At 54.8% G+C, this 10,290-nt stretch overlaps 1 protein-coding gene across 8 annotated transcripts; it reads left to right on the forward strand.

Annotated features, from left to right (window-relative positions):
* Positions 1–394: 394 nt before the first annotated feature.
* Positions 395–10,270, forward strand: EPHB6 (EPH receptor B6). 8 transcript variants are annotated; one of them, XM_019030571.4, is made up of 20 exons: positions 395–468; positions 790–828; positions 1,299–1,415; positions 2,038–2,114; positions 2,408–2,608; positions 2,912–2,976; positions 3,247–4,021; positions 4,750–4,905; positions 5,234–5,590; positions 5,755–5,879; positions 6,181–6,343; positions 6,784–6,898; positions 7,173–7,225; positions 7,417–7,536; positions 7,668–7,915; positions 8,150–8,323; positions 8,993–9,142; positions 9,390–9,583; positions 9,706–9,861; positions 9,972–10,270. In XM_019030571.4, the coding sequence occupies exons 5-20, from the start codon at positions 2,509–2,511 to the stop codon at positions 10,078–10,080; spliced, it is 3,060 nt and encodes a 1,019-aa protein (XP_018886116.1). In that variant the 5' UTR covers positions 395–468; positions 790–828; positions 1,299–1,415; positions 2,038–2,114; positions 2,408–2,508; the 3' UTR covers positions 10,081–10,270. The 8 variants fall into 8 exon arrangements, with proteins under 8 accessions (XP_018886116.1, XP_018886118.1, XP_055203100.1 ...); XM_055347125.1 differs by lacking the exon at positions 395–468 and having other exon boundaries at positions 792–1,166; XM_019030573.4 differs by lacking the exons at positions 790–828; positions 1,299–1,415 and having other exon boundaries at positions 408–468.
* The last annotated feature ends 20 nt before the right edge of the window (positions 10,271–10,290 follow it).

Raw genomic sequence — 10,290 nt, forward strand, 5'->3', positions numbered from 1 at the left:
TGAGTTTCAGGGGCTAGTTGGCAGGTGCCCACTCTACATCAGCCCACACGTATGTAGAAATGGTGTCTTTCCATGATAACTTCATGGACAGCACAGCCCGCAGTGCCAGAAAAAAATTAGTAGGAATCAAATTATGATTTTCATATTTGTCACAATTAAAGTTTCATAGTTTGATTTTTGTTTTATGATAGCTTTCAACAATCCCAAGGCCATATATATCCAGGAAAAACAAATCACAACTTCTCTTCTAATTGGCTTTTTTTTTTTTGTTTTCCTCTCAGTTCTATGTCTTTTGAGCAATCTGGGCAACATGTCTCTTTTTTTTCTTCACAGAAATAAAGGGATTATAGTCCACCAAATTCACAGACTTCTGAGACTCAGACACGAGGAGAGATAGAGAACCACCAATCTCTAGATCAACAAGCAAAGGAGGTGCCAAGGCTGTTTGTCTTCATTGTGACACTGGAGGTAGCTATTCCTTCTGTTCATTTGCTTGTGAGCTTAGTGGTGTGCCTTCTGAAGGCACAGGAAGGTTTTATATAAGAGTAGCTTACTACATAGTTCTGAGAAGGCATTATGAGGATATGAACACTGTTTTGATTAACTTTACTAAAGTTATTATCCTATAGTTTTAAAGAAAATTTTAATTAATGATTTAGTTGAAAGAATAATACACATGCAAGAGTTTAAGAATGCAAAAATTTAAACGGATACAATTAATGAGAATACAATGAAAGTTAAGTCTCCCTTGCACTGGGTCTCAGTCCACTTCCTTTGCCTTTTTCACAGGTTTTGGACGCTCTTCCATAGATATCCTTCCATACATATGTATGTGTATATATCCTTCTTAACAAAGGGGAGCTTACTTTACACTGTTCTCCATTGTCCCACTTTCACTTGGAAATGCTTTTTATATCAGTGCATAAACAGTTGCCCGTATTTCTTTCTAAGGATGTACTATAATTTTACTGTCTTCCAATTGATGGACAGTTAGTTTACAGCCTTTTCTCTTATAAACAATTTGCAATTAATGTCTTTGTTCAAACATCTGTGCAAACCCATACAAGTATACAGTACCTGAAGGACACATTCTTACAATGTAGTTGCTGGAAAGATATTACCCAGTTGTCCTCCCAAGAGAATATTCCAATTTGGATTCAAGCAGAGTATGTACAAGAGAACCTATTTCCCATATCTTGTCCAACATGGTAAAAATGGTGTCTTAGGCAACTGTGGCTGCCATAACAAAGTGCAATAGACCTAGTAGCTTATACACAATAGAAATATCTTTCTCACAGTCTGGATGCTGGGAAGTCCAAGATCAGGGTGCCGGCATGGTCAGTTCCTGGCGAAGCCTCTCTTCTAGGTTTCAGACTGCCCTCTTCTTTGTTGTGTCCTCGAATGGCAGAAAAAGGGTGAGAAAGCCCTTTGGGGTCTCTTTCATCTGGGCACTAATCTCATGATTAGTGAGGGCTCCACCCTCATGACCTAAAATTTCCTCCCAAAGGCTCCATCTTCTAATACCATCATCTTGGGAGTTAGGATTTCAACACATGAATGGAGGGGGGGCACAAATATTCCTTCTATAACAAATGGCCTGTTGCTGTAGTTTTAACCTGGTTTCCTTTCAATGTGAGCAAACAAGAAGCATCTTTTCATATGTTAAAGCCATAGGGTTATTCTTCTGTAAGCTCTAGGAAAACATGCACCCCTTGGGGCACGAGGATCTTTGTTCACAAAGTGTATGCCAGACCTCCATAGCTCTGCCCCCTCCCTGCACTGTCTCATTTATCAGACTGAATCTTCATGCCTGTGTTCTTTCTGTATTTATTCTGGTCCCTTCCCTCCCATCATACCCCACAGCCATCTTCCTGTGTCCCTCCCGCTTCACTGCTTCACTGCCCCTCTGAAATTTCTAGAGCATCCAGGTCCATCGGGGGTGGGGCGGTGTGGTGAGGATTCAATTCATGTGTCCGTAGGATGCAGCAGCTTCTTAACCAGCTGCCTTTAATGAAAATCTTCTAACTTCCAATACAGGGTGGCTGTTGGAGGAAGGGAGGAGAGTAAATGAAGAGAAAGAACTGGAATAACCCCTTGCAGAAAAAAAAAAAAGGGTAAGATTGACCCAGAAACACCCTCTGCCCCACTTCTAGGAAGGAGAGCTGTGAGAAATGAACACAGAGACAGGGTCACACAGGGAGTAGGCACGAACACTCCAAGATGGTCAAATGTGCACCGGCTCAGGAGAGGCAGTATGCAACCTGGCTTCTGTCCCATGGTGGGTGCTGGGGCGATTGGAGAGCTGTAGGCGGAGACACAGACACGGGGTCAGCTTTTGGAGCTTGGGCTGTATATGAAGAAACACTTTCTTCCCACCTGCCTCTTCTGGTCTTGTGTGTCTCCTCAGGAAGCAAGCTTAGCTGTACACCCTGAGTCTTGCAAAAGCTGCAGCCCCACCCAGGAGCAGGGTGGTGGCTGGGGCGATGGTGGACGCCCTGAAGATGTCCCATGGCTACTGAAGGGGCTGCCCAGTTAGGGAACAGAGTGGCGGGCATGGTGTGTAGCCTATGGGTGCTGCTCCTGGTGTCTTCAGTTCTGGCTCTGGAAGGTAAGAGGGAGGGGAGACGGGAGAACCCAGACCTGCCATAGAGACCCAGTGCAAGGGGGAAGTGGGAAAGATTTAGAAAAGGTAGATAAGAGTGAAGACATCAATAAAGGGAAAGGCATGGTGAGGATAATGAAGACCCACATCAGATTTGTCAGAGAAAGGACCCTGACGGACAGCTGTGCTCCTTCTGGCAAAGACATGGGCCCGGGTGGGGCATTCTTTTGTTCCCGGTGGGAATAGAGTAGGGGCTGGCAGTGCTGGCTGGAGGCTTGGCCACTGCGTGCCCCTCTTATTTCTGGGCAGAGGTATTGCTGGACACCACCGGAGAGACATCTGAGATTGGCTGGCTCACCTACCCACCAGGGGGGGTGAGTGCCACTCTAATTCTGAACCTGAATCCCTTGGCCCTGCCCCTCCCTGTTCCCTGGAGAGTGGAATTCATGAAGGAAACCCTGGGTGAGGATTATGGGAAAAGGATCCCTCCCTCTAGAGCACCAAGATTTCAAGGTATCCTCTATCTGCTTTGCTTGTCATTAATTTTAAGTCTCAGTGGAAGAGATATGTCCCCTTCCCTATACCCTCTACCTCGCCTTGCTTAAGCCCGGAGCCCCTAAAGCTTCTCCTGGCCCTTCCTGCAGTGGGACGAGGTGAGTGTTCTGGATGACCAGCGACGCCTGACTCGGACCTTTGAGGCATGTCATGTGGCAGGGGCCCCTCCAGGCACTGGGCAGGACAATTGGTTGCAGACACACTTTGTGGAGCGGCGCGGGGCCCAGAGGGCGCACATTCGACTCCACTTCTCTGTGCGGGCGTGCTCCAGCCTGGGTGTGAGCGGCGGCACCTGCCGGGAGACCTTCACCCTTTACTACCGTCAGGCTGAGGAGCCCGACAGCCCTGACAGCGTTTCCTCCTGGCACCTCAAACGCTGGACCAAGGTGGACACAATTGCAGCAGACGAGAGCTTTCCCTCCTCCTCCTCCTCCTCTTCTTCCTCTGCAGCGTGGGCTGTGGGACCCCACGGGGCTGGGCAGCGGGCTGGACTGCAACTGAACGTCAAAGAGCGGAGCTTTGGGCCTCTCACCCAACGCGGCTTCTACGTGGCCTTCCAGGACACGGGGGCCTGCCTGGCCCTGGTCGCTGTCAGGCTCTTCTCCTACACCTGCCCTGCCGTGCTCCGATCCTTTGCCTCCTTTCCAGAGACGCAGGCCAGTGGGGCTGGGGGGGCCTCCCTGGTGGCAGCTGTGGGCACCTGTGTGGCTCATGCAGAGCCAGAGGAGGATGGAGTAGGGGGCCAGGCAGGAGGCAGCCCCCCCAGGCTGCACTGCAACGGGGAGGGCAAGTGGATGGTAGCTGTCGGGGGCTGCCGCTGCCAGCCTGGATACCAACCAGCACGAGGAGACAAGGCCTGCCAAGGTGAGAGCCCACTCGTCTTGCACTTGCCCGACACCTCCCACCCACCCCCAGCCTTTGGGCTCCTCTTCTGAACACCCCAAAATTCATTTTATCTGCAAAAGGTCAGGAATAAGCCATCTTAGGAAAGGACCCCGATTTTCCCTAATTTTATTTCTTAAAGCACTCAAACTTACTATCACCCACTCATCTGAAATTTCTGGAATCTTCTGGAGCCTTTCACAGCAATTGCCTTCTCCTAAGTCTTCAGGCCTGAGAAGTGATGGGGACCAAAAGGAGTTTAGCTCCAGCTCCAGGGTTACTATGGAATAGAGTCCTTTGGTTCCCATTCGCCCTTCTGTTGGGAGGGTCCCTGCCTCGCTGGGCCAGGTGACAGGGACGCAGGTAGAGCAAGGCAGTGGATGGCAGCTAGGGAGAATGACTGCAGCAGCAGGCCTCCGCAGAGGGAGCTTATGCAATAAGTCGGGAACACCCACATCTGGCACTGGGCCTGTCTGTAACCCCCACTGCACCTCACTTTCTCCATCCATGGAAATGCAATTCTGTCCCAGCAATTGGCAGAAGAAATCTCTGCCTGAGGGAAGAGAGGGTGGGGTTCAGTCTTGGAAGAAAAGGAGAACCAGCTCTGGGGAAGAGAAGGCTGTGAGGATACCTGCCTGCTGTGTGTTGGGAGCTCAGGGTGGGTGGACAGAGCGAGTGTGACGCCCCCACTCTCCTCTCTGCCTCCTCAGCCTGCCCACGGGGGCTCTATAAGGCTTCTGCTGGGAATGCTCCCTGCTCACCATGCCCTGCCCGCAGTCACGCTCCCAACCCAGCAGCCCCCGTTTGCCCCTGCCTGGAGGGCTTCTACCGGGCCAGTTCAGACCCACCAGAGGCCCCCTGCACTGGTGAGTTCCTCACCCAGCCCTGCAATGGGAAAGAGACTGGGAGAGGGGCCAGAAGTGGGGTAGCAGGCAACACTGGGGGCTCTTTGCATTTGGAGTGACTCGTTTTTCCCCTATTTTCTTGGCTTCCTCCCCTCCCTGTCCCCACCCCCTTCTCTCCCTGACCCATCCTTCCCTGGGCCCACATCCTGCCTCTCTGGGCTACCCCCACCCCATGCTCTTCTGCCTCCTTCCCTCTGGGCCACCCACCCTCCCCTGGCTCCTTCCTTCCTCAATCACCCCCACTCCTGCCCTCTTGGCATTTGGACTGCCATATCCTCCGGCCCCCCAGGTCCTCCATCGGCTCCCCAGGAGCTTTGGTTTGAGGTGCAAGGCTCAGCACTCATGCTACACTGGCGCCTGCCTCGGGAGCTGGGGGGTCGAGGGGACCTGCTCTTCAATGTCGTGTGCAAGGAGTGTGAAGGCCGCCAGGAACCTGCCAGCGGTGGTGGGAGCACTTGTCGCCGCTGCAGGGATGAGGTCCACTTCGACCCTCGCCAGAGAGGCCTGACTGAGAGCCGAGTGTTAGTGGGGGGACTCCGGGCACATGTACCCTACATCTTAGAGGTGCAGGCTGTCAATGGGGTGTCTGAGCTCAGCCCTGACCCTCCTCAGGCTGCAGCCATCAATGTCAGCACCAGCCATGAAGGTGAGCTCTTTTCCTTGGCCTTCAGGATCCCCTGCCTCTGCTCCTTTGAGCCCCCTTCCCTACTCCTGATCTCCAGCCTGGTCCACCCCTGCCGCCCTCCCCTCAAGGCTGATCCTGCTCCCAGGGACTCCTATCCCCATAATAATTTTCCTTTTGCACTCTAGTGCCCTCTGCTGTCCCTGTGGTGCACCAGGTGAGCCGGGCATCCAACAGCATTACGGTGTCCTGGCCGCAGCCCGACCAGACCAATGGGAACATCCTGGACTATCAGCTCCGCTACTACGACCAGGTGCGCAGGAGGAGTGGGGGGTCCGCAGTAGGGCTGGTAGGAGCTCACAGTCCCCACAGTGGGGCCCAGAGGTGACCAGGTGCACAGGAGGAATGAGGGGTCCACAACAGGGCTGGCAGGAGCTCACAGTCCCCACAGTAGGGGCCAGAGGCTGAATGGGCAAGGAGAGGTGCCCAGAAGCCTGCAGCACTGGACATGTGTCTGAGAGCCCTGTCAACCAGGGAGGGTGGCTGGGGGGCCGTAGGGGCAGAAGCAGGGGCAAGAGGGGGCCAGGCAGGGAGTGAGTGGCTGTTACCCCCAGGCAGAAGACGAATCCCACTCCTTCACCCTGACCAGCGAGACCAACACTGCCACCGTGACACAGCTGAGCCCTGGCCACATCTATGGTTTCCAGGTGCGGGCCCGGACTGCTGCCGGCCACGGCCCCTACGGGGGCAAAGTCTATTTCCAGACGCTTCCTCAAGGTGAGCGGTGGTCAAGGGCCAGATGGGCAGGTGAAGGCCCAAGTGGGTAGTGAGGAGAGGCCCAGGGACTGTCCGGCCTTGAACCCTGGCCCCGTGCTTCCCAACCAGAAGTTCTGTGGGAAAGGAGAGTGCCTTTTGCTCAGCAGCTGACCTAGGGGCTACTCGGGGAGGTGGGGAATTGTAGGGGTATAGATGCATGTTGAGTGTGGATACGGGAGGGCTGTGGGGATGTGTGTGTGTGTGTTGTGTGTCCCTGTGTGTGGATGTGGGAGGGCTATGGGCGTTTGTGTGTGTTGTGTGTCCCTGTGCATGGATGTGGGAGGTTTGGGGCATGCGCGTGCATGTTGTGTGTGCCTGTGGTGTGTGTGGGTGCCTGGGCACATGAACAAGCACCTGTGAGAGACCTGGCCCACCTGTGACCCTGTCGGCTGGTCCCCCAGGGGAGCTGTCTTCCCAGCTTCCGGAAAGACTCTCCTTGGTGATTGGCTCCATCCTGGGGGCTTTGGCCTTCCTCCTGCTGGCAGCCATCACCGTGCTGGCGGTCGTCTTCCAGCGGTGAGTCCCCACCCCTGCCCAACTCTGCCCAGCACCATTAACTCCACAGCCAAACCTCAAGTCCTGCCAAGTCTGGAGCCCCCTGCAGAAACCTCACACTGGTGCTCCTCCCGTCAGCCAGCCCCTGCCCTGGGCCCCACGTGGAGGTGGGCAGGAGGGCCAGGCTGGCGTCCCCCCTCCACAGACCGACTAAAGAGCAGTCTGGAGGGTGACAAGGGGGCAGCAAGGGGGTGGAAATGGGAGCGTCATCCCCAGCCACCGTTTTGTTCCTCAGGAAGCGGCGTGGGACTGGCTACACGGAGCAGCTGCAGCAATACAGCAGCCCAGGTGGGGATGAGGAGAGGAAATGGGTGGGGCTGGGGAACACATGGGTGGGGCACATGGCAAGCAAGGCTGGATCCCCCCAAGATTGGGGGAGCTCCTTGGCACAACCTTCTGGAGGTAAGTGGGCATGTCTGGGGTGTGCGGGCAGCCCTGCGTTTCACAACACACTCATAACATACTCCACACCCCTCCAGGACTCGGGGTGAAGTATTACATCGACCCCTCCACCTACGAGGACCCCTGTCAGGCCATCCGAGAACTTGCCCGGGAAGTCGATCCTGCTTATATCAAGATTGAGGAGGTCATTGGGACAGGTACAGCAGGGCCAAGGCAGGGATCAGAGCGACGGGGCTCCCTTGTGGCCTCCGCTGGCCAGAGTCCCATCCAAACACAGCAGGACGCTGTGAGCCTTGATCCCCACCCCAACCTACACCTATTCTCCCAGGCTCTTTCGGAGAAGTGCGCCGGGGCCGCCTGCAGCCACGGGGACGGAGGGAGCAGACTGTGGCCATCCAGGCCCTGTGGGCCGGGGGCGCCGAAAGCCTGCAGATGACCTTCCTGGGCCGGGCCGCGGTGCTGGGTCAGTTCCAGCACCCCAACATCCTGCGGCTGGAGGGCGTGGTCACCAAGAGCCGACCCCTCATGGTGCTGACGGAGTTCATGGAGCTTGGCCCCCTGGACAGCTTCCTCAGGGTCAGTCCAGCCTGGGTGAAGGAGGAGGGTCCTTGGGTCCAGGAAAGCTTCCAGGAGATGAGGTCCTGTATCTTTGCTTCTTACCACCCCACCTTCCATGGTCTCCGTCCTTCCTTCCCAGCCATTTTCTGATTCCACACCCTCCCCCTCTCATGCTGTTGTCTGCTGTGCAGTATGTTGAGGTCTCCCCCTGTCTCCGATCACTGACCTCTGCCCCCTGCCCCTTCCCCTCAGCAGCGGGAGGGCCAGTTCAGCAGCCTGCAGCTGGTGGCCATGCAGCGGGGAGTGGCTGCTGCCATGCAGTACCTGTCCAGCTTTGCCTTCGTCCATCGCTCGCTGTCTGCCCACAGCGTGCTGGTGAATAGCCACTTGGTGTGCAAGGTGGCCCGTCTTGGCCACAGTCCTCAGGTGAGAGCACAGCCTTGGGGACACAGCCTGGGGCCTTGTGGCATGCCCCAGCAGGTGCTGGGGTGGGGGGTGAGCTGGAATCTGGGGTAGGTACCTCAGCCGGGGTGTCATAGTCCCTGAAAGGAGGGAGGCTCTCCTGTGTGATGGGGAGATGAAAGCCTCGGCGACGGGGTTTGAGGGATTTCAGGGACCGAGACAAAGGGGATGAGGGAGGGGAGGAGACCTGCAACAATCTAAAACTACCTCCTGCCCTTCCCCCATTGTGGAGATTACACAGACTCCAAAGTCAGCACAGCTGGGTACAAATTCTTAACACTCTGCTCTCCAGCTCTATGACCTTGGACAAGTTCACTTTCTCTAAGCTTCACCTTCTGCTTCTGTGAAATGGAGATAATATCATCCACCTTGGAGGGTTGTTATGAGGATTAAATGAGATGCTTGATGTAAAACCCTTAACATATCTGAGCACATAGTAGTTGTTCCATAAACGTGACTATTGCTTCTGCTTCTGTGAAATGGAGATGATATCATCCACCTTAGAGGGTTGTTATGAGGATTAAATGAGATGCTTGATGTAAAACCCTTGGCATATCTGAGCACATAGTAGTTGCTCAATAAACGTGACTATTACTATGATTATTACTATTTGCTTTTGACTTTACCCCTCAGGGCCCAAGTTGTTTGCTTCGCTGGGCAGCCCCAGAGGTCATTGCACATGGAAAGCATACAACATCCAGTGATGTCTGGAGCTTTGGGATACTCATGTGGGAAGTGATGAGTTATGGAGAACGGCCTTACTGGGACATGAGTGAGCAGGAGGTGAGCACTGACCTAGACACTGCTGATTTCCCACCCCGATCCCTCCCAGGTTGGAACATTCTAGGACCTCCATTCTCTACTCCGTTTGTATTCTAAGATCTCATGGCTCTTGGATTGCCATATCTTTGAGTTCCTTCTCCACTCCAACCTCATGCTCCACCAGATTCCAGCCCACCCTCTTACCCAACAAAGTACTCCCCTCTACTAACAAAACTTCCCATCGTCATAGTCTTCCTCTGACCCCCAGGTACTAAATGCAATAGAGCAGGAGTTCCGGCTGCCCCCGCCTCCAGGCTGTCCTCCTGGATTACATCTACTTATGTTGGACACTTGGCAGAAGGACCGTGCCCGGCGGCCTCATTTTGACCAGCTGGTGGCTGCATTTGACAAGATGATCCGCAAGCCAGATACCCTGCAGGCTGGCGGGGACCCAGGGGAAAGGTCTGGAGCTTGGGGCTAGAGCCTGGGAAAGCCAGGGAGGGTAGATGCAAACCTAAAGAAAACTGAGGAGAGGGGCTAAGATGAAGAGGAGACCTTGACCCTGCTTGCCCCTCCCCTCTTAGGCCTTCCCAGGCCCTTCTGACCCCTGTGGCCCTGGACTTTCCTTGTCTGGACTCCCCCCAGGCCTGGCTTTCAGCCATTGGACTGGAGTGCTACCAGGACAACTTCTCCAAGTTTGGCCTCTGTACCTTCAGTGATGTGGCTCAGCTCAGCCTAGAGTAAGCAGGGAGTGGTGGGGTGGGGGCGAATGCTCCGGGCCCCTGGCTGGGGGTCGTATTGGGGATCTCGGAGAAGCTGGCCCAGATTTGATCCCCTCCCTCCCCACCAGAGACCTGCCTGCCCTGGGCATCACCCTGGCTGGCCACCAGAAGAAGCTGCTGCACCACATCCAGCTCCTTCAGCAACACCTGAGGCAGCAGGGCTCAGTGGAGGTCTGAGAATGACGATACCCGTGACTCAGCCCTGGACACTGGTCCGAGAAGGGACATGTGGGACGTGAGCCGGGCTCCAACAGCCTCTGTGAGAGATGCCCCACACCAAACCCAGCCCTCCCGATGGCTGCATTCCCTGGTCCTCCGCCTCTCCACCAGCCCCCTCCTCATTAAAGGGAAAGAAGGGAATTTGCAAGTTTGGTGTGGTGAGGCCTC

The sequence above is a fragment of the Gorilla gorilla genome, chromosome 6 (assembly GCF_029281585.2).
Source record: "Gorilla gorilla gorilla isolate KB3781 chromosome 6, NHGRI_mGorGor1-v2.1_pri, whole genome shotgun sequence".
In the NCBI taxonomy this organism is placed as follows: domain Eukaryota; kingdom Metazoa; phylum Chordata; class Mammalia; order Primates; family Hominidae; genus Gorilla; species Gorilla gorilla.

Coding starts and splice junctions, on each gene's coding strand:
- EPHB6 (XM_019030571.4), top strand. CDS start 2,509: ATGGCTACTGAAGGGGCTGCCCAGTTAGGGAACAGAGTGGCGGGCATG. Junction 4,022..4,749: donor AGGAGACAAGGCCTGCCAAG/GTGAGAGCCCAC, acceptor CTGCCTCCTCAG/CCTGCCCACGGGGGCTCTAT. Junction 7,537..7,667: donor TGAGGAGGTCATTGGGACAG/GTACAGCAGGGC, acceptor CTATTCTCCCAG/GCTCTTTCGGAGAAGTGCGC.